The sequence below is a fragment of the Nanorana parkeri genome, unplaced genomic scaffold (genome assembly GCF_000935625.1).
Source record: "Nanorana parkeri isolate BGI_ZX_2015 unplaced genomic scaffold, ASM93562v1 scaffold2137, whole genome shotgun sequence".
NCBI lineage: Eukaryota > Metazoa > Chordata > Amphibia > Anura > Dicroglossidae > Nanorana > Nanorana parkeri.
In genome coordinates this window covers 101,351-125,994 of record NW_017308405.1, presented here as the reverse complement: position 1 = coordinate 125,994, position 24,644 = coordinate 101,351, and the positions used below count along the sequence as shown (strand labels likewise).

Sequence of the window (24,644 nt, the reverse complement as noted above, 5' to 3'; positions counted from 1 at the left end):
TGGGACGCTTTTGGACTTTTCAGCACAACAGTGACCCTAAGCGCAAGGCAAAATTGACCTCCAGTGGTTACAGCAGAAAAAGATGAAGGTTCTGGAGTGGCCATCACAGTCTACTGACCCTATCATTGGATCACTCTAGGGAGATCTCAAACGTGCAGTTCATGCAGGATGACCAAAGACTTTGCATGACCTAGAGGCATTTGGCCAAGACAAATGGGCAGCTATACCACCTGCAAGAATTTGGGGGCTCAGAGACAACTATTAGAAAAGACTGCACGCTGTCTTTGATGCTTAGGGGGGCAATATTCTGTATTAAGAACTAAAGGTATGAAAACTTTTGAACAGGGGTCATTTCATTTCTTTATTTGTTGCCATGTTTTGTTTTATGATTGATTGTGCTATTCTGATATGACCTACAGTTAAATATGAATCCCATAAGAAATAAAAGAAAAGTGTTTTGCCTGCTCACTCATGTTTTCTTTAAAATGGTACATACATTATTAATTCTCCAAGGGTATGCAAACTTTTGAGCACAACTGTATAGTAGGATCTCCTGCTGTTTTTTTGCAGACTTATTCATGGTGGTGTTGGCTAATTTTAAATTCAAACAAGAAAAACAAACTACTCTATTACTTTTTAGCATTGTTAAAAACTGTGCATACGATAAGCATTGCGTATTGTGGGAAATTGTGAAGAAATGAGAGCTGTTTCCATGCAATTACTGGTAGTACCCTCCACAAACACTCTTTTCAACACTACTTTGAGTTTGGCAGCAAATCACAACTGGCTGCTTGAAGACAAACATTTTGGCTGAAGATTCTAGCGCTCTTGATGTTTTATTTATATTCTCATTTTTTATTGTGTTAAAGGCAGCTACCATGTGAGATTGAGGGATTATTGTCTGGGTAGTAAACTCCTTGCTGCGTCTCCATGCTCTTTATGTGCAGTCAAGAAGTGTATGTTTAACTCCCACGGGCGTTTAAACTTTACAGTTCCAATGCAAATAGGTGTATGCCATGGTTCATGGAGACTAATAATAATAGCACAATGTGATCATACTTTAAAACAGCAGATATTTGGCGCTTAAGTGCTTAAACATCAAATGCATAATATCTATTTTAAAAGAAAATGTAAGCTTTTTTATAAATAAATTATATATATATGTATAGGTATAGTATCTTTTATGGAATTAATTATATTTTGCATTTTCTAGGTACAAAACATTCTAGTAAATTGGAGCACTGTGCTGTACTCAGGATATGAAAGCAAAGAAAATGCAGCTGACTAGATACTAATATGGGAACCCTAAGCCCCATACCATTACTAGTAAATGGCACCCTAAACGTGGCTGACACGTGCTTTTCCTCTGTGTTTGTGCGTGGAATGCACAGCGCAGATTTTACTACATGCACTACTTTACCTCATTTGTCGTGCATGTAGGAACCCATTGAAACCAATGGGGAGCCTTGGCAAATATGGGAACAGAACGTAACACACGTTCCCAGTATCCCTAGGTGTGAATGGGGACTTGTTTACACGGGCGGTAAAAGCAGATGGTTATGGTTTTACCACCACCTGACCATCCATCTAAAACCTATTATTCCAGATGCTTGGGTTTGTATACATGCCACAGCTGTGATGCATTGTTTTGCAAATTTTATATCCCATGTTGCGTTTGGCATGTGGTGGCACTTGACAAACCAATGGAACTGAAGCACAGTACTACAATGCAAAAAAAAAAAACTACCGCTCAATTGCACTCTAAAAAGTGATCCACCATGGATCACTTTTTAGAGGATGGTAACAGCCCACCACAAGTGTAAATGAGGCCTTAGTGCTACGGAGCAACCATAGTAGGAAAGAAAGATCAGAACTCCCTATCGAACATCAATTTAAAATATTTATTTCTTCCAAAATGTAAATGAAAGGAGAATTATGAGGAGAGTGAAATACACTTATCCCCATAATTAGACCTGACATGTGACTGTCACACGTCGGCTCTATTGATCGAGAACTTAGCGATCACTTCCTACAGAGAGCATTGACTGTCAGTCTCCCCTCTCCGTTCCTCCAGGGCTGACTGAAAGGACAGGGGAGGGGGCGGGCACAGCTGGCTGCCTCTAGAGACAATAGTGTTGGGATCCATTCCCTGTTGCAGCGTGGCTCTGTGCTGTCAGCATATAACGGGCAATAACTCACTATATTCTGAGTTTTGGGTCACTGGAGGACATTAGTATATGTTCTCCGTTGACCCTTAAGAGAATTATGGCAAAAAAAAGTTGGGCCATAGTTCTCTTTTAACAAATTAACAGTACAAGCCAGGCTTATGCATTTCGGATGCAGGTTTGGACCACAAATATAAATCTTAAACCACTAGCACTTTCTTATTTAGCTAATAACAGATATTGATTACTGTCTCTATGCTGCATTTTATCAGTGTGCAGTCACAATTAAAAGCGGATTTCCACAGAAGGAAATTGATAGTATTACTCTGTATATAGAGCACAAAGATGTTCTAGTATGTGATCGTATAAATTAGAGTTTGCCTGATTTTCTATTAATGTCCAATGACAAAGCAAAGTTGTATAGAGACAGCCCAGTGTTATGAAGCAGCAATTGGAAGATTACCAACACACACTGAATAGTGAGCAGAGAATCATTTGATGATAAGATAATTGTGATCAATCAAGCTTGTCCAGCTTGTATGACCATTTTTCTTTCCAAATACATACAGTACATTTATTGGGAAACACAAAAAACAGGACAAAATGACAGACAATGATATGAGCCAGGCGGCCCCCTCTAAACCAGCCATCCATTCAAACCTGCTAATCCTTCCCACCTCTACCCTCCTGTCATCCAGCAGGCCGGGCTTTTTAGAGAAGGCAGCTGTGCTTCAAGTTGCTGTTCAGTGTAAAAATGCACATCATGCATTCAAGCTAAGCCCGTGAGAATGTATAATTACCGGTTTATCACAATATAGGCGTTATTTTCCTTTATCTGATTAGGAGTAAAATCTTGTTATCTTGCCTCACTTTGATAACAAGGGTAAACTTCATTTCTGTGGCCTTAGAAAATGTATTTTCTTGTCCTCTAGCTAATTTCTTCTTTAATATTCATGGGTACTTTTGCATCATGCAACTATGCTGGCGCGCTGCAAAGGGCAGCCAGCAGGAGATCACCTAATGACATAGAGTGCCAGCAGGTTATCACTGGGACTAATGAGGGACTGGCCAGCCATGTCTTTAATGTCTTTTATTTCCTTGTGTCTATGTGACCACAAAAAGATGTTTGTGTCCTCATTATAATAGCCCCAAAGGATTGGAAAAGAAATAAAATTCTATAAAGCAGCGCAAACAGTTTATATTGGTCTCACCATAGGGTGAGAGCAATCAAAGGGGATGTTAGACTGAGAGCTGTTATAATTTTACATGTCTACAATTTGCTTCCATAATCTCAGCATGGGATCCATGGTTGTAGTTAATCTACATGACACTCAGAGTACATAGAAATAAAAATATTACTTACCTCACACAAATACTCCCATCTTAACTTATACTGTAAGATAAAAATATTTTAAATTACCACAGAAAGGTCAATAGTCAGCCATAGTGGAGCTTGCAAGACAATAAATATCAATCTGATACCTATTATCAAATGTACGAATTTTGTTTTAGGATAACCACACATAACAAGCTTTACTGCACACAACTCTAGAAATCTGGAATTTTAATCAGTGATATCACTGTGTCAATTCACGCTCCCACATTCAGAATGTGATGGATCTATGTATTGCTTTCTTGAAGGGTTTGCATTATGTGTTGGAAATGCAACAGCATATACTGTTATGTCTTTTGAGCTGTAGATGGCGCTGTAGTGCAATGTTAGTCTCTATATACATGCTTATCTATAATACGCAGGAAGCAGTTTGTTCTATATATACTGTATGTTTTCTTTACAATGCCACAGTCAGGTGTAATATTCTTCTAAGCAAGTAAAACTTAATTCAGCATTCCTCAAGATCTCAGTGCTTCTTCTAAACACATAAACAAAATTATGAACCCTTTGCATAGAGAGTTTCTTGAAGAAGACACCACCATTGGGACACTGGCAGAGAAGTTGTACATGAAAGCAGGGAGTTTTTTTTAAAAGTTAAGTGGTGTGGATAGGTGCTAGGCAGGCATCGCCTAGCCGAGACCCTTTGCGTAGCGGGGCCCTTGAAAAGGACACCAGTCTGGTGGCCCAGGCATAGAGGTGCTAATCATGCGTTGCCTACTGCAGACCCTTTGCATGGGGGGGTCCTGGAAGAGGACACTGGCATGGGGGCTCTAGCAGAAAGGTGCTAGGCAGGTGTCGTCTAGCCGAGATTCTTTGCATAGGGCGTTTTCGGAAGAGGACACTGGAATAGGGCCTGGCATAGAGGTGCAAGGCAAGCTTCGCCTAGCTGAGATCCTTTGCATAGAGGATCCCCAGAAGGGGACACCAGCATGGGGCTCTGGCAGAGAGGTGCTAGGCAGGTGTTGTCTAGCCAAGGCCCTCTGCATAGGTAGGTCACAGAAGAGGACACTGACATGGGCACAAAGGTGCTAGGCAGGTGTCATCTAGCTGAGACCCTTTGCATGGGGGTTTCCAGAAGACAACACAAGTTTGGCGCTCTGGAAAAGAGGTGCTAAGCAGGCTTTACCTAACTAAGACCATTTTTCGTCAAAGGATACTGGAAGTGGACAACTGCAATGGGGCCCTGGCAGAGAGGTGGTAGACGAAGGGGGGATATTCATCTTTTTTGTTTCATTTGTTCAACAGAGCAGCTAAGAGTATTCAAGCATGCATATTTCTATGCACTATGTCATACATAGATGACTCTAACAATAAATTGTGGGTTGGTGTCTGTTGAATGCCAACAGTTGGGGAGGGGGGTGCAACACAAGACACTGTTACTCCCCCCCCCCCTTTTTTTTTTGAACTATTATTGAAATGTCAAAATAACATTTCATCAATTTGTATTCACTGCAGCTTACTGCAGCATTGAACAATAGACCCTACTACTTTACAACAGGAAGAGTGATGGATATTTTGTTTAATGTGTCAGGCTATGGGAGTGCTAGGGTGCCAGGCCCTTTCACAATTACCGTGTTTCCCCAAAAATAAGACCTACCCCGAAAGTAAGACCTAGCACTATTTTTAAACATTCCTGTAATATAAGACCTACCCAAAAATAAGACCTAGTTTAGGGGTGGGGCTGGGGGCGGCCTGAAGAGCAACCAGAGTCATAGCAGGGACTAACTGCTGCGGCGCAGCTCCCACATGCTGCCCGTGTGACGAAATAAGCAGACACGCGTCTGCCTTTGCTTAGAAGGCTGCAGCCGGGCAGAAAACTACATTTCCCAGCAGGCAGCGGCACAGCGCGGCAAGGAACATATGGCCAGTGGGGTCGGGGTGAGGTGACTGAGCCTCAGTCACTCCGGGAACTTCTGAATGGAGGTCTGTGTAGTCCAGCCTGGCGACGAGAGAGGTGGCTCCCTGGCGGGGATCCCACAGGGAACTGTGGACGGCATCAGAGAGGAGAGCTCCAGGACAGCTGCAGCCTGCAGGTATTGTAACACTGTGTGACAGTATTTAAAATAAGACATCCCCCGAAAATAAGACCTAGTATGTTTTTTTTGGGGGAAAAAAATATATGACAGTGTCTTATTTTTGGGGTGTGTATTGTGTATATAATACAATACACTTATACTAGTATAAGCGTATTGTTGCATGATGCGTCAATAAAAGACGTTTTTCTACTTTGGAGTGCCGGTGTCCATAACTCTTTATACTTTGCCTGGACGGTGGCCATCCGTCGAGTACTGATGCACCCAACCCATTCATCAAGGATTTAGCGGTAAGGAGTGCAATGGGTACACTGACTATTATTTTTGGGGAAACACGGTATGTACATGTCTTCAAGCACAAGGGTATACACATTTTTGTTCATGTTAATACATATTTATTTGTTTATTCATTATAAAAAGCAAGGGAGAAATATTCAGAATGGTGATTTTCTTTTGTTTGCAAAAAATACAGAAAATAGGAGCTGTATCTATTGAGGAGCAGCATGGTCATCCTAAGCTGCTTGCCCCTGATTATAGGACTCCCCCCTTTCTCCTCATCTACAAAACATGAAGGGATGTGTACTCTAGATCACAGAGGTAAACTGAGCAGGAATCATAACTGCTTAGAATGTCAGTGCAGCAGAGACAGAGAACACAGGAGCTTGCAAGTTCCGCTGGGTCTATTGCAGTATCGACAGGTTTTTACGGTTTAGATATTTCAAAACTCTTTTAATGCTATTTTTAGGGTGCTATGGTTTACATACTCTTCAATGCAAGAAAAAGCAAAAATAGCCAGTGACCAGAGATTTAAAGACTGTCTTTAGTTACCTCCATATGCCTATGTGAACGATTTGCATGTAGATGTGAAAGTAATTTGTATGTGTAAAGATTTGAGGAAGGTATTGTAAAACAAAGTTACCAGCTTAAGTTCTAAGGCATCTGATCACTAGTAGAATTGGCAAGGTTTGATGCTTTGTGTTTAAATACATCGGCTATAAATACAACTACATTTGAAGATTTCAGTAACTCAGCAAATTATGTGAATATTAGTATGGTACCAAGGCAACCATAAGCAGACACACTGAAAAATGTGTATCGTTTTGTCATTGATCATCTACGAGGTTCATATCTAATTGCTGCTTTGAGATATTAATCAGCAGCAGGAGTTATTGACAATACATGCATGAGGAATTTATAAAACAATTAGGGCTAAACCGGCTCAGTATGTCACAAATGACCAGGGTTTAGCATTTGAATGTTCAGTGGTCCTTAAGATGATAGTATATCTGATAAAAATCATAAGGACAGCACAGGTAGTTATGATAGGAGGCAAGACACAGCAGCTAATGAGATTTCCTTGGTTTAGGGAAGTCAAAACAATGAAAAATGACTGCTGATTGGTTGCTTTTTAACTTAATTAAAGGCATTGTTTTCTTCTTTAGAAACCAGAGCTTGTTCATCATTCAGACTGATAGTGTTTTCTTTAATATGGATATGAAATGCAGTGGCTCCATTCATAATACCCATTTAATCATACATTTTATCATGCAGCATGAATGCCACAAAAACCTTTCCAACACTTCACTGCTTTAAATGTTAAACAGATAGATTATCACTTTTAATTCTGTGCGAAATTAGTCACTACTTATTAAGACAAAGGAGTGCGAGAATACATTATGATGACTTCCAGATCAAGCTGTGTTATCATTAAAATAATTAAGATGTTTACTGATGTAGAAAGTTTGATATTGGATCCATTAACCAAATTTCCTATTTCAGAGTAATCACTTTCAAATTTATGTGCTCAATTAGATGCTTCTATAAAAAAAAAAAAAGGGTTAATCTTGAACTAATAAATGCTCCATAGAATGATGTTAGTTCTCTATAATGCAACATTTTCTATAGACCTTACAGGGGTAAAGGACTATTTATCCTGGAATGTAATTTCCCATTGACATATAAACAGAAATCACAGCAACAAGGCTAGACTGCAGTGTTTTGCCCTGGGCTTCCAGCTCCTATCTTTTAGCCTTGATGTCAGTAACCCTTCTCGCACTGCACTTACCCATAAAAATTCCACAACTTCACTTTCTTTCGTGTACCTGTTAAGTATAAATGATAGAGATATGGAGCCATTTGAGAGGTCACCAGAAGCAAGGCTTCAAGAGGATGGTGTTTGGAGTGGGTTTACTAGTCACACACCATTTGTCAGGGTCAAGTTTTCATCTGTAAAATGAACGCTACTTATACAATGCAAACAAGTTCTTAAAAAGCTACTACAATGTATAATGTGAAGATATTTGAGGTAAGTATATTACTACATATCATGTGGCAGAAAAGAAAATAGGTACTTTTACGCATTGATTGGTAGCATATGCTAGGGATATGAGCATTACAAAATATTAATAAATTGGTGACCGGTATAGCAGCTGCTGGGTTTCTAGCACTCGCATAAACTGAGAAGAGATTACATAAAATGTAATCATGCTTTGGAAACTATTTATGTCTCATGAATAACGATTTAGAACTATAATCTAACTCCAAGGACTTAAGAAATATGGTCTTTCCAAGCTGGCATTCTTCATTCCTACTGTATCTTTGCATAGTATAGTTCTACTATAGTTCTACCAGCAGTCTAAATATACTGTGCTACCCTTCTTCCACAGCCCATCTCCATAATTCCACAACCATTGAATGCTTCAACAGAGGAGAATAGATGAACAGCACCTTGGAGGGGAAATGCATATTTTATGGAGATAGTTTGCAACTAAATACATTGACAAAGCCTTTTGCTTGAAAGGGTATTGTTCTGCCTCCTCAGTCTAAGCATTGAAAGTGTGAAGTTGTGTTGAGATGCCTATTACACGCAATCTCAGATGTGGTTAGCAGGCAGGCCACAATCTAAATTATACTGAGAAGATTGTTACATCGGCAAACATAGGATAGGTCAACAGATCATAATGCAATCCACTCAGCAAAGGACATGTGGCTGAGAAGCAGACTGGATAAAGAATGAAGAAGAGTGGAGCTATCTACACGGAGTAAAACTGAACTATGCTGAAGGGTGGAGACAAATACCAGAGACAGATAAAGCAAATAATATTTAAAGTCATATCACAAAGCATGTGTAACATGACAGGGATGTTGTTTTTAGAGGGATCAGACTGGCACAATACCTGGTTTCTTAGATACATAAACATTTTAGGAATTGTGTTATGCATTGTCTTTAAAAATGGTCTGATAATGACCCCTTGTCTTGGTAGCCCCAAGACACGGCCTCTTTTCCCTGTATTGAAACAGCCTTGTTTGACACCTTTACAATTTTCTCATTTTCCCTGGGCAGCATATTTTATTTTGTCAAATTAGTGGTTTTACCAGGTCGACAACTCAGCCCTGTGTAGTTTTCATTCTAACAGAAAAGCGGCACACCAAGTATTAGCTCATTGAAAAGGAATCCTGCCAAACAACTGAATGTCAAAATGAATTAGACACTGATGCTTTCTAAGCCCATGATCCAGATATCTCTGTTCTCTTTCAGTCATTCCAAAAGTCACAAAGCACCTGCTCTCCAACCCTGTGTTCACCTGCATCGGTCTTGCCGCCTGCATGGAGATTGCTGTGGTGGCTGGCTTTGCAGCTTTCCTGGGGAAATACCTAGAGCAGCAATTTAACTTGACAACATCATCTGCCAATCAACTGCTAGGTGAGAGGAAAATGAGAGACACAGAACATAGAAATGTCTTTATTTGCATGTAGTTTGAACTGCCCATCTAGCTGTGTAGCAGCATTGTTCAAAGGTGCACTTTGTCATTGCTGCAGAATTGTAAAACATCAGCTTTATTGTGTTGGAGGACTAATGTAATGTTGATTAAACCTGTGGCTCCTTAAGAAAAAAAACATGTTCTTTCAGGTCATGTCATAAATCAGGGGATTATCTAGTCAAGTTTGTTATATTATTTCAGTGGCCCATAATCTATTTGGCTTTGCCTATTCCGGAAGCATATTGTGTGACCTTGGATACAACAACATGTAACCTTTACCGGAACTCTCAATACTAGAAAAATCACCAGTCAGTTCCATACTGTGTAAAATGTCAGCTATACTTAGTACATGAAAAACATTATAATAAGACTGCAAAATTATTTCAATGATGTCAAAAATGGGTTATAGACTTTAAAGCCCAATTGGAGTCACAGAAATACATATGCAGTCTGCTAGATGTACTAACAACTTCCATTGTCATAGTACTTTCTCCACTTTAAGCAGTTGTGCTAATAGCAGTTGTGCCATCTAAATATGACTGTGCAGTCTAATAGACACCAGAGTAAGACTCAGGGTGCTCTGTAATGAAAATGACCTGATCAGAAACGTCATCTCCACTTCTCTGCAATAAAATCTTATGCATGGACACTTGTGCTGAGGGTATGGATGTTACTCAGCTGTACCAGCACAGAGCACTGCAGTGTGAGAGCAAAAAGCAGCCTTTCTACTATGAGGAAAAGGCACTCTTAGCCACAAATTCTGACACACTGATGTTCAGGACTGTTAGAAAATAAAAATGTGTAAGACTTAATTTGGGCTTTAAACAAGTTGTGAGTCCTGTCTCATGCTTCTTTGGGCCTGGGCTATAAAAACAGGCATATACCATAAAAGGCTGAATTCACAATCCTTAACACAATGATAAAAACTTTTATTTTATCTATGTGACTGGTATTCTCAAATGTCATTGCCTTCAGATATAAGTAATTGTCACTTTTGAAAGAAAGGATTCTTATCCTGGTGTGTTAGCTTTGTGAATTAAGCCATTAAAGTGACACTAAACTCAGGAGTTAAATCTTAAAAAAGCATTCAAGTAACCTAACTATGAACACAAATGTAGCTTATTTATGTGTCACTCGGCTGTAGATCCTCAGATTACCTCTGAATTGGTGCTGACACTGTCCTTCTTTCTGGAGGGTGGCTACTTTTGTTCCCCATGGTCTCGGTGTGTGTTGTGAAGAAGCCACCGCTCCAAACTCACTCCCCTGATGGACTACAATCTCACATTTAGTTTACTAATTTGTATTGAGATTGTAGTCCATCAGAGGAGTGAGCTTGGAGTGATGGCTACTTTACAACACACACAGGTACCATGGGGAACAAAAGTAGCCCCCCCCCCAGAAGGAAGGACAGTGTCAGCACCAATTCAGAGATGATTTGAGGATCTACAGCCGAGTGATACACAAATAAGCTACCTTTTGTGTTAATAGTTATGGTACTTCAATGCATTTTTAAGATGTAACTCCTGAGTTTAGTGTCACTTTAAGACCATGCTATCTCTAAGCTTAGTTTAAATTAAGTTTAAACAAACTAAAATTAATCCACTGGGAATGCCAGATCTGTTTTTCAGTCCCTATGTATTTCAATGTAGCGTTACTTAAGCATGCAATGTATTGTTACTTGTCATTTTAGGCTAAAATAGGCTTAGAAGTGCTGGATTGCAGTTTATAGAACAGGAGGTCAGCCGTGTCATGTGTAACACTTTATCACTCTGCAATTTCTAGTTCACTTTCATTTTAAACATCTGCAGCTCTGGCATATCCTGATACTTTCACAGATGTTGAACACATGAATAGAATGATGGAATTAATTATTGATAATACTCTGCCTTCTTCTAGGAATGACAGCAATACCATGTGCCTGCTTAGGCATTTTCCTAGGCGGACTTCTTGTCAAGAAACTAAGTTTATCTGCCCTTGGTGCCATTAGAATGGCAATGCTGGTAAACCTAGTGTCCACAGCTTGCTATGTGTCCTTCCTCTTCCTTGGATGTGACACAGGGCCTGTAGCAGGAATAACTGTTCCCTATGGAAACATGTAAGTATTACCAATTGCTGTTTTCTGCTGTAGCGTAACATGGTTTTTACCATTCACTGATACTTTCTGCTCAATAATGCAGTTTTGCCAAGCTTAGTCACTGATGTACAAAAGGTCAAGTTTACTTAATTTAAGCGATGCAACAGATGTCACTAAAGGATTTTATAGTCGTGCAGCACTATAACACAAGCTGAGCAGAGCACACTGTTAAAATCAGTCAGCTGACATTTTAGGAAGGGCTTTATAAAGGAGTTACAAGTGACATGAGTATTTATTACTGAGCTTATATAAATCTCAAGCAATATGAATACACCATATTTAGTCATATTCAGTTGTGTTCAGTTATGTTTTTATGTTACTGCAGAAGACTTGGAGAAACAAACACTTAAGGCTGTTAAAAGCAAAATTCTGATTGACAGCTCATATAGACGCAGTCTATAAATTTATATACTTAAAGTGTCTGCCTACTTTATATTAATGTGAAAATGAAATTAAAAAAAACCAAACGAGACTGTATTCTTTGTCCATGTGATAAAAGATTCAATATTCATCAGTTTCTTAAACCACTAAACATTGTATAAATCAATGCATACCTTCCAGCTCAAACTGTTTTTTTTAATCAGTGCCTTTCTAGACACACTGATTTTAGATTTTATGTATTTGTTATCCTGTTTTTGCTTCAGAGGTCTAAGAGAAAAAAAATAACCAATAGTTCTCTAATACAGAGGTTCTTTAACTTTTTAACTAGAGGACCCAAATAAGAAAACTGTTGCTAGACTGGGACCCAAGAACCTTGACCGCCCACTCACATGAGCTTTAATTCCCATACATGTCCTTGGTGTCAGTTATAGGAAGTCTGCATTTCCTCACCACTGATCCAATGATTTAATGCTTGGACAAAAATAGGTTGTGCAGTCAAGTGGTAACCAAGGGCTTTGATAGAATTGTTAAATACCTAAGAGGCACCCCAGGTAGAACAATGATGCGGCACATTGTGAGTTTGGCCATGCCGCGCTGACAGTGGTAGGGGCATATCTAATTAGAACCTGAGTCTATTGGCTGTACACACAACACACTTTTGCCACAGTCCTTGTACCAACAAAATATGCTTTAATCACTGTGCCAGAATGAAAGTCTCAAAGAGTGCCCCCTTAAATCATTGATAAGTATGGAAACCCCCCTTACCTTGGTGTCAATAGAAAAGTATCCCCTTTTCTTGGTGTCAGGGTAGAAGTGCCCCCTTTAATTGGTGTCAGTGATGTAGTACCCCCTTACATTGGTGAGCAGTGGTGATTTGCCCTATTACATTGGTGTCAAATCCCTGTTCCAATTTCAGTAAAGGAGCTGCACAAATATAAAGGGGCACTGACCCCCAAGGTGAGGGGCCAATGCACAAGTGACCACCAATATAAAGGAGGTTCAAGTGGAGAATGTGCAACTCACTTTATTTGTAACTCACACAGTGTTCCTCCCAGACTCTGGTTGTGTCTGATTCCATCTCTTGGATGCTTATTTTGGGCTCTGACACTCCACCCACCCCATTACCACAGCTTACTGTAATAGATTCTGTCATTGCACACCGGGGGTGCGAGTTTGGGCAGGTAGGGGGCAGAACTATTGGGCAATAGAACTCCATTTAGGGCCAAGATGAAACATTAAATGAAAAATGAAAAGTTGGTACAGTTATGACCCCTGTTTATACTTCATTGGGGATTTTACAGATGACTAGCCCTATTCACATGGAGATTTTCATAGTCCCAATGTATCAGTAGGATGTCGATAGGATCTTCAAGCACTGCATCAACTTGTGGTGATCCCCAGATCTTCTTCAGAGAGTGGCTTTGCAGGTGTGGGCCAGACAGTGGCATCTCTTACAGTTCCTCTACTCTTCTCTGTAGGTTATATGTTAAATGCATTTTATTTAGCTAAGACTTTGTAAATCCAGTAATAGCACTTCCCGATCTCAGCCAAGGTGACCTGAGTCCACACCTCCCAATTATTGAGTTTCAAAGAATCATTTACAATATTGCTATTGTGATGGAGTGTGTTTAGAAAGGACTCAGATATATGTACTTAATAAATATTTATTAAATTATTATAAACAATCCCATAGTTCAATATAAAACAGTCCACTTATAGTGACATTCATGTAGTTCTCCAGATGTCAAAATACTGTCTCTAACGGCTATTGCTGATTCATCTACTTATAATCCATATTACAAAATAGTACATTCATATAACTTTTACATATTCCATATAATTCTTAACAAGTATATAATTATTTGGTGAGTCCCCTACGCGTTACGCCCACAATGGCTTCTTCAGGGGGGTATGTTTGTTTTGTTTGTTTGTATCTATCGATTTTCAGCAATAATCTGTCTTTTTGAAGAAAAAACACACATATAATACAATATAAGTCAGTATTCAACCATGAGATCAAAAATCAGCATATAATATATTGTATCTCAAAAATCTTCAATTATTTCCATTTTCTGCTTGTACATACAGTTCCTTATTTATCATTAGTCAGTATAATATATTCGTTATTCTTCATTTGTCAATAATGAGTTCACATTGATATTCAAAACATGGAATATCTTGTTTATATTGATTATTTGTCCATCAAGACTTATTCATCCATAGTGCATATATTTGATCATTTTACCATTAAATTATTCAATATATATATGCAGAAATATTTCATAATTTTTCCTTTTGTCCCATGATATTTGTTTTGATTATAATTCTTGGTCTAGATATGCAACAGGGTATTTCTACATCATACATGTGAATGGTTAATTATTTTACCTTTCTTTCTATTCGACTATTCGTCCCGAGATTGCATGATCCTGGAGAGGTCTTACTCTCAGGGTGATGGGGAATCCCTCATCAACTCTATGGAGTGTCACACGGCGGAACCAGAGACGCATAAGGAGTCCAGTGCAGCTTCACAGTGCTAAAAAGTGATTAGAGTGCTTAGTCTAGGTTAAATATTGGCTTTCCTTTTATGTGTAGTTATTGCAGTTTAACTGTGTGTTTAGTAGTACCTTTCCTCTATTCCTAATTAACCTCATATGGTTAGCACCCACACTCTTTAGATCCCTATTATGCCAAGGCGGTCTCACACACCCTGTGTATATATACATGTGTCTTAATTACAAAGTTTCATCAGGTGTTCAGTGACTCCCCTCCTTCTTCCATATATCGGTATTTTAACCCAGTGTTTACCACATATTCTAAACTAGTTTTCATGTGTTGTACCCCAGCCCTTTATCATTCCAGTATTTATGGTTTGTGCATAGCCACAGTATATTGGCTCTATATATGTATTTTAATTTGTCAGATAAATCTTTCACTCCATGGCCTCAACGTCTATTTATATTATCTAAGTGCTTCTGTGAATCCATGTCGCATAAAAAGAAAAATTAATTGTGCCCCCAACGTTCCCTTACCTTTAGAAAAATCACATCAATTGGTATAATGATCCTTTTCATCCGTGGTGAAACAATTTTCTAAACACACTCCATCACAATAGCAATATTGTAAATGATTCTTTGAAATTTAGCTAAGACTACTTGAAAGATAGGATGGTTTGGAAATTCAGAGATAGCAGATAGATTTCCACTAGTCAAATACATAAATATCTGGAATGGCCATACTTTAGCAGAGAACACTTCAACAAAGTATTTCAGAGAGTCTCAGCTTTTATTGATGTTGAAACCAAGCAAGAGTGTTCAAAGTGCACTTCTTACCTGCTTTAGGTAGCAATAAATGTCACACCTGCCATTTCACAGTCTTTAAAGTGAACAGTGTGTTGCTTTTTCTGACAATGATCCTTTGTTATAATGGATCTTAGAAAAGTGACAGACCATATGCACTGCGCTCCTGGACTCATAGATTACAGCTGTCATTTGAAAAATTACCCTTTGGTTAAAGAAATGAATATGAATCTGTTAGATCTTTTTTTATAAATTTACTAGAGAGACAGAGAACTTTGATGGCTGCAGAAAAATAACCAACCGTATATACAGTAATAGCCCAAAAATAAAAATAAATGTTTGTCTTTAGGCATGTTAATTAATGCAGCTTATTAAAAAGAAAAGATTAGCATGGTAAAGTAGAGGCTTTTATATTGCAAACTATCAGATTCCAGGGGCCATTTTGTGGTTTAAAACCTACATGAAAATATAATGATTGCTGTAGGATTAAGGAATCTTCTTTTGCTCCAATTTATTTAACATATCTCCAGAGTTTTATTTGAAGAAGAACTCCAAAAAAGTTAAATATATACTAATACATTTTGAAAACAATCTAAGCCCCTCATGTCTACAGCCCTTTTTTTTAAAATCAGAAGTAAACTCACCTCCCCTCACTCTCTCACTAGTGCTGACATCTTCACCTGGTCTTTTCCCAGTTGCGGGCTCTTCAGCCATCTTGATTGATAATGCCAGAATGACGTAACTTTTGTTCAGTGTGCATTCTAAAGAAGATTGTGAACAGGCAAGTAAGTTTGTTTTATAGCAGTGGAGGCAGCTTGTCTCTTTTGCAATTAAAACCCTGCCTGTTCACAATATTTAATTTCTTTCAGTTAATTCCGCTTCAGTGCTTGGATATGTCCCAAAAACTGTCACTCACTTCTAGAAAAAAGTACTACTCCCCCTAATATTTAATTGCTGAGGAATTAATTAAGTTTCCAGAATGCATATGAACAGTGTCCAATAGAATATGTAATCTGATTCCCTGCTGCTAACAAGACTGCATAGTGAGTTCGCTCTACTTAACTGTGTGCGGCTGACCTGTTGGTGTTTCACACCCAATTCATGATGGGTTTGAGTATCAGCATCTAAATGGGCGGCTTCTATCAATCAAAATTCCTAAAAGGAAGGGACCATGTAAAAACCATGTGTCATAACTTTTACTTCTTGTTATTTGTCCAAGTCTAACACCAGAAATTTGATTTATCTTCTGTTCCAGTAATACCCTGCTATGCCTTTATAAACCCTGTGTACCGAGGACTACAAGTAATGGGAAATCTCTCCAGTGGAGACACAGGAACAATAAAAGCCTGCGAAAAATTCTACCCTTAAAAAAAAAACCCTACAATGTCTTATTGCTTTTTGTTTCTTTATTGCAGAGATTTCCCTCTCTTCCTGTCAAGGTTCTAATCCTTTCTCACTCACACATGTGTCGGATTAGTAGTTATACTACTGATACTGTAAAGTGAAAATGATTTGCTATATTTCATTTATTGATTTTGTAACAGATCACAGACATGCACTTATACAATTATCCCCATTGTCATATAAACTTTCTTCCCATCGGTCTGTACTTTGTGTAAATCAAATGTAGGTGTTTTGTTTTTGTCTCTCAGTTCTTCTTCGGGGGCTTCATTAGTTCACCCACCTCCCTGCAACAGTGACTGTGATTGCCACAATGACTCCTTCACTCCTGTTTGCGGTGCTGATGGTATAACCTACCTGTCTGCCTGCTATGCTGGCTGCACAAAGGTAAGTTTTAGAAATCCTCTCTTGTGTCATAATATAAATGACTGGCCCTCTAATGTGCCCACAACTCTGGACAGTACGCTGGGTATACCTTAAGTTGGCTTAAGTTAAAGCTGAGGCTTTTATCATTTGTGCATGATAGGGTACTATACTTATGTTCTTGGGTCACTGGAAGCCCCATAAAGAATAGCTTACTTTTGGGCACAGAAGCACTTGGGCCTATTGTTCCTGTAGTTATTTCAGTGTGGTGGATTATACTAGTCCTGGGTTGCAGTAATGCTTTCCACCCCATGCTTTCCACCCCATGCCATACTGGTGGGCAAGGTAGGAATATCTAAGGGGCATAGACCATGTCCTACAGAAGTATTCGATACCTTCTGGTTGTTAAGAGTAACCATACCACACAGACACCAGTCTTTCTTTGCTTTGAGGATTGTCTTGTCACAGGAAACTATTAAGCCCAAATCCTTCATCACAGACTATAGAGAATGACAGGAGTTGTTCAATCAAAAACCTATTTTTGCCACTGTTCTGTCATGCACAATTGTAAGCATACGTGAGGATATGGGGAGGAAGAGTTGCAATCCCATGGACACATCATTACTTTTTCTTATTAGTATCTTGCCTGAACTATTGCAACTCCCTTCTTGTTGACCTACCTCTACACAGACTATCCTCCTTCAGCCTATCATAAATGCTGCTGCCAGACCAACTGCTCATTGGCTGCTGTGACCCTCTCTGACAGTCTCTCCACTGGCTTCCAGTAGCACAGCATATAAAATTCAATAATAAAACAACATTCAAAGCCATCCACCTCTCTGCCTCTAGCTGCATCGCCAACTTCATCTCAAAATATCACAAAAAAAGTCCTCTCTGCTCCTTCCAGGATGTCCTTCTCTTTAGCTTCCTTATATCCTCCTCCAAAGCTCACCTCCAAGACTTCTCCAGAGCCTCCCGCATCCTCTGGAACTCCTTACTCTAATCTGCCTGGCTATCTCCTATTCGCTGTTTTGTAAACCCTGAAAACTCCTGTCTTCAGGGAAGCCTCCACCTAAAACATGTAGTTTTACTTTCTCCATTCACTCATTCTTTACAGTTATAACCACTTGTATAATTTGGCCTTCCCTTTTAGAGTATAAGCTGTCACCAGCAGGGTCCCCTTAATCCACTTCTATTGAATTGTTTTGTATCTGTACTAACTACCTTTACCTTGTAATGCGCTATGCAAACTGTTGGCACTATATAAATCTTATATAATAATATTTATAATAATAATAATAACAATATTTATCTTTCTATTTCAAATTGTGTTTATTATTTCAATATAAGATAAATGATATAGCACAGATAGCTCATTTTAAACACAGCATTAACCCTAGGAAGCAATTTCCTGCTTCTCAAGTCTTCATCATATTGAGAGAATTACAGACTGCAAATAAAATGCGTGCTGATTCATTGAAAATGCTCTCATCTCCTATTCATTAAGAACAGGCTTTTTTTTGCCTTGACGGCACACACTTATTCCTCTCACTGTTAATGCAGATACAATTTACTGGCTCGTCATTACTAAACTAGGGGAAAAATTGGAAGGTGAGTTGAATATTATAGTCAAGTGGTGCAGGACCAAATTAGCACAACATTATCCACAATTGTAATACTGGGGATAGCCTAGCAGATTCCCTGGTGCTCAAAGTAAGTTTTTTATCTATCATGGTGTGTGTCCGGTTGAAAAAGACAAATATTTTCTGTACTATATAATACGGCACTGCTAAAAAGCAATCTATACTTGTCCCTTGCATCAAATCAGGCTTAATTAAAGATAATAGAAAGATTCATTCTGATTGGTTGTTATTTCTTTACATTGTTTATGGCCTTCTCAAATAGGACATCTTAATAAGTACAGTATCTTTTTGCCAGCCCCATTGCCCTGGCATGGCATGTAGTCAAGATGGCTCAAAGCTAAATATTTTAATAAACCTCAGAAAAATCAAAACTTTAGGCTTGTCCTAAAATGTTAAAGTGTGTCAAATGCTTTCACAGCATTTGGTGGATGGATATCTTTTGGCAAGAGCATTATGGATCCTCATACACATTTGCCTCTTTTGGCATCCCAAGAGTTGATAATTGGCCAAAAATTTAAAAAAATTCTGCCAGTCAGTAATTAATCATTAGGATTTACTTCTATAGCAGAAGAACATGTTTTACTATTGCAACAAATGAGGTCAGGAGGTAACACGGGGCAGAGCTAAGCAAGTTTAATTCCAAAGCTGCAGATAACAATACCAGTGTGTATTAAGTCTGTAGTCAGTCTTATATCTAATTACTTCTACATAACAGGTATATACTAGAATGTAGCATTTGTATTACTTTTTGTTTGAAAATGTGGTATAAACTAGAATTCTGCTTCTCATTCACCATAGTGGTTGGCAACCAACATCTTCAGCCAGTTTAAGTGAATGTTCCTGTAATCTTAGCAATGAACTTCTTTCTTACATAAGCTTTCACAAGTAGGTGTTGTTTTAATATGTGCAAAGAAAAAAACATCTTTAATAATCCGCTGTAAATTATGTTCTCAGTTTGAGTTTAAGAAAGGTGTGCATATAAATAAAGCTTATGATAATCTGTAGATTACTGTGCACCGCTTAATTGCCATTTGGCAGTTCCTCTTGATAACTTGCCTAGAAAAGGCATACTAGGAACAAAATAAAAAAACTTGTGCATAACCTTTGCTTGATGTTTTTCATCTAGAATCTGACTGGCTGCTCATGTGTCATGTCTGTCCCCATTGAGAACAGCACAGTGGTTCCTGGAAAATGTCCCAGCCCTGGATGCCAGGAGGCCTTTCTCACATTCCTATGTGTGATGTGTGTTTGCAGCATGATTGGAGCTATGGCCCAGACTCCATCTGTCATCATTCTTATAAGGTGAGATACAGCTAGAAATCAGGTTAAATAGTGTTCTATGGCAGTTTTGTCAAGATGGAATTTAAAGGAATTCTAACCTCAAAATATTTTTTGCTTAAATCATATCTATGCTTTGTCCATGAAAAGCAAAGCAAAGCATTTGTTTTATTCCCTCCTCTGTAGTATATACTCACCTATCCTTTACAGCTTCACCAGGACCATAGAAAACATCTGGATAGCAGGGGAATAAAGGAAAGGTGACTATATGTTGGTTCCGAGATGAACCTGTTGTTTTACCCTGCATTAGCAAAGCTCCAGTTCAATATAAAGGAAACCTATACTGAGACTACCATTGCTTAGCTCTCCTGAAAGATTAGTTGGCTGGCTGTAATGCTGGCTCAGAGCCTTCTGTACTTTGAGAATCACTGACCCAGATATTTTATGGAGATCAGAATTTGTGACTTTGTGTATGTATTCAAGCTAAGAAGAAGGTAGACCCCATAGTTGTCTCAGTTCAGATTCTGTCAAGCAGTGGGTACTGTGTATGTAATACAGTTTCATTTTACCCATCGCGCAATGGGTATGGGTTAGATTCTCTTCCTATTTTTCCATAAGTTTAGTATTATTGTTGTTAAAGTGCAACTTTGGGCTAATGGAAAGGCAGGATATTATTTTATTTCATCACCAAACACTGACAGTCACCCTTACCTTCTTTCCTTGCAATGGGAGAGACGCTAATATTAAGTGCAGTATGTGAAAGCATGAAAATTGTTGTCAATTTTCTCAACAACTTTAGTACATCTTCCTTATAAGCAGCTTGGTTTACAGAATAGGCAAAGCTTCTGTTACAACATGGGAGCAGACTTTTTCACTGACCCATTACTGCCCCTCTGTAAATATATCCTAAAGAGGACATGACCCCACACAGATCCGAATTTTCTATTCCTCCACACATTAGAGACATGGAAACCTTGTAAACACATATCTGTTCACACAATTTTTCAAACTTGCTATCAGGACGCTTCTTTTTGTACAGGATTCCCATTCACCATGTGTGAGGACAGGCTGTTGACTGAGTAGGCCTTTCACTTTTAGACTAAAGGAAACCTATACTGGGAGAAATACTCTTTGTGGGCTGCCACTACGGACCTCTGATTCCAAAAAAATTACTTTTTCTGGGTGCCATGATAGTATCAAAACCTTTTCCATCAATGACTTAGAACAAGTTTGCAGATCAATAGTTCTGACTTCATTTTAACACCGGTGACATTTCTGTTCTGGGTCAGAAAGTAAATGCCAGTAAAGTAACATGTGATATTTATGAAAAGATTAATATGTGTAGTTGAGGAATGCAGGCAAAATAGAACTTCAACCAGAATCAAAATCACAAGAAAATTTACTCATTGTCATGCAATGAGTAATTTGATGATTCTGCATTTGATGATTCTGCACTAAATGTAACAAATCACTTCTCAGAAGATGGAATCATGTTTCTAATTATAGGAGAACTATGAGGTGAGTGCTTTTCACTCTCCTCATAGTTCTAGCTGACCTGTGACAATGAGACTGTCACAGGTCGGCTCAGTAGATCGGAAAGTGAGCGAACACATACCGGCGTTCCCTCACTTCTCGATCCTGCCACGGCTCTCTGTCGTGACGGGAGTGGCTGGATTCCCCCCTCCCCGCTTCGATCCTCCAGCGCTGACTGGCGGAACGGACGGGGGAGGGGCGGGTACAGCTGGCTCTGCCTCTAGATAGGCAGAGCCAGCTGTCACTCACGCAGCTGGGCGGATCCAGACATCATTGTCGGGATCCGCTTCAGCTCCATCGTCTCAGTATACCGCGAGCAGTAGCTCGCAGTATACTGAGCTTAGGGTGACGGGAGGACGCTAGTTTGTGTCCTCCCATTACCCTAAGGAGAACTATAGGGAAAAGCTCTAACCCCATAGTTCTCCTTTAAAGTAACGCTAGAATGCAAGGGATGTCATTGCTGACTTCCTTCTGCTAAATCCTGTGTGCCTGGCTGTAAAGATGATAATCTTGTAACTGACCTGGAACAAGTGTGTAGAGTGTTGGAGTAAAGCCAAAACTCCTGATCTGTATATTTGGCCCAGGTCAGTGAATCAAAGTATTGACACCAGAGGGTCAGCATGACAGCCATAAAGAAAGGTTGGCAACGCCAGCCTCCATGCTTCTTTTGCGACAGGTTTGCTTTATTGCAATTTGTGAGTGATAACATTGTGAAGGAACTGCACTATGCTCAATGCTTATAGAAGCAGGACATTGTAAGGAAAAAAGCTAATACAATAATTTATTTGCATATTTATTTTTGAAGGGCATGTTTTACTTTCAGTGACTAATCGGATTTTAACATACTGTCTTCACATAGCTCATGGCAAATTTTAAAGAACAGGACTATTCCTTCTTCACATAAATCTTAAGAGCAGTTCTCTTTAAAGTGTGATTCTCTACCCAAATGTATTCTTAGTTGTTGGAGTGAGGCTACCTTTGGTGCAAAGCTGGGTGTTACTGCTGTCCATGATTCTATCTGGGAGGTCCCCCCTATTTCTGGACACATCTGTAGCTGATCCTCTGATGCATTTATGAATCACTGTAGAGAATTCACAAGGTACTGGTGACACTATAATGATGTTGGCATTGACTCCAATTTGTCATTTTTATAGTAATATGTAGAGAATGCACTTAGAAGAGAATAACCAAGCTTAGCAAATTCTGCTAACAAAAGACAAAGACTTTTTGGGTTTATTTACTAAAGGCAAATAGGCTGTTTAATTTGCAAGGGCATTCTCCCTTAGCTTAGTGATTAGTGATTGGTAAAAATTCACTTTGAAAAGAATATTCAATTACATGCCAGGAAAAGTAAAAAAAACCTGTATTTTTGCTTGCATGTGATTGGATGATGAAAGTCAGCAGAGCTTCACGTTATCCCCTTGCAAAGTGAACAGCCTGTTTGCCTTTGGTAAATCAATCCCATGCATCTCCTTGTCTAGACCTTGACAGGACAACAGCACATCTGGGTTGTGCCTTGATGGAATTTGAAATATGTCAGGGCTTCCACAACTGCTCTCTATCTTCAGTTTCATAAGGACATAGCCTAAAGGAAGGTGTTAAATGCAGGCAGTGACCTTCTTTGTTTCAGTCTCTGCTTGTCACCTCTTGAACTAATCAAAACGAACTGGAGAGATACATCAGTTGAATGCAGTGCCAGCAAAATGCCAAGCAGTTAAACATGTTACTGTTGGAGAAAAAAAAGAATTATTGGCCCAGTGAGGAACCCAGAAAAATGTGTCTGTTCTGTTTTCCCACCTCCAACATGTTGACAGTAACTGAACCGCTCATTGGTAAGATAAGAGCAGAGCTGCAACTTGTCTGTAGTCAGTCCTTGTGTCCTTTAAAAGAGAAGATCTCTGGAGGGTCTTTAATTAGAAGCCTTTGTCCCTAGAGAAGCTGGAACAACTTTCCAAAAATACTGCAGCTGTCAAGTGTGCAGAGCCTTGAAGATATGACATCTGTGCAGAGTCAGATGACACTTATGCCATAATTTAGTTAATTGGTACAAGGATATCAGGGTAACAATGGCCATGTACATAACATTACGTCATTTTGATCAGTTTATTTTATCCGGATTGAAAGGCAAACAATAGAAAATGATGGCAATTATCCTTAACGTTCAGTCAGATTGAGTCATATATATATATGTGGTCATTCCATTCCTTTTATATACGTACATAATTACTTTGTGTTAAAAAAAAAATCGATTTTGGGGGCAGATTTAAAAAAAAAAGTATTGTGTTTGTAAAGCTGCTGTGAAACATCTATAATAAGTCATAGATACACAAAATAATAAGACTTTATTGTCAATGTATAAAAGCAGCATCATTTCCATTTGTATTCCCTGAATGATACATTAATTAATTAACTCAGCTACACAAAAAATAAAAAAAAGCCCTATGTACACATTAAAAAGAATGAACTATTGTTAAAATGTTGTTTTCTAAATAGATCTTATGTGGGTTACCTGAACCGAACCTGGTCCAAACCTGTACTCCTTCAAACCCGGATGGGACATTGGGGCACCTGTGCAATCAGTAATGAGGTAGGATGCTTATGCTGCCATTATTGACCTTATATGGCCACATGGCCATATTAAGTCAATGTCACTCACCAAGTACAGCCCTGTGACCATATAAGGTCAATGATGTCACAGCATCCCGCCGCTTTGCTTGTGTGCAGGTGCAGATGGAGCATTTCCTAGGTGATTGGGCAGCAGCAGAAGGCGCTTCCTTCCAGGTTCAGGTGAGCTCAGGTTTGGACCAAACTTGGCCCAAACCTGGGCTTACCCCAAGTTCTGATTTAAAAAAAAAGAGAAAGATACATATATGGCTACTCTAGGTTATACTAAAAAATGTGACTTCTGTTATATCTGTGGACTCATCTCTTGCTATAAGACATTGTGGGAAATGATAAGATAATATAGAAAATGATAAAGGACATGCACAAAATTAAAACGATAAAATATCTTCTAAAGAAACAAGGAAACAAGTGCAGTGGGTGCTTATTACAGTTTTGTCATCCACCCCATATACCAGCAGAAAGATAACCCAATAATAAACACACCAAACATAAAACTTAAACTGATAGATATATATATATATATAACTTCCTATGAGGTACATTATTTTAAGTTATATTTACATGATTTTCAGCATTACATCTGCTTTTGTATATAAAGCGAATAGTGCAGCCTAGTACAAAGAACAGGTAATGTG

General features: G+C 38.8%; 1 protein-coding gene across 1 annotated transcript in view; it reads left to right on the top strand.

The window, feature by feature from the left end:
- The window catches only part of SLCO3A1 (solute carrier organic anion transporter family member 3A1), a 72,843-nt gene that overhangs the window by 23,532 nt on the left and 24,667 nt on the right, over window positions 1–24,644 (top strand). Inside the window, exons 3-6 of the mRNA XM_018572804.1 lie at window positions 9,130–9,294; window positions 11,249–11,447; window positions 16,819–16,954; window positions 19,700–19,875. Of these exons, the coding sequence (XP_018428306.1) occupies window positions 9,130–9,294; window positions 11,249–11,447; window positions 16,819–16,954; window positions 19,700–19,875 (676 nt within the window). The remainder of the gene's footprint in view (window positions 1–9,129; window positions 9,295–11,248; window positions 11,448–16,818; window positions 16,955–19,699; window positions 19,876–24,644) is intronic.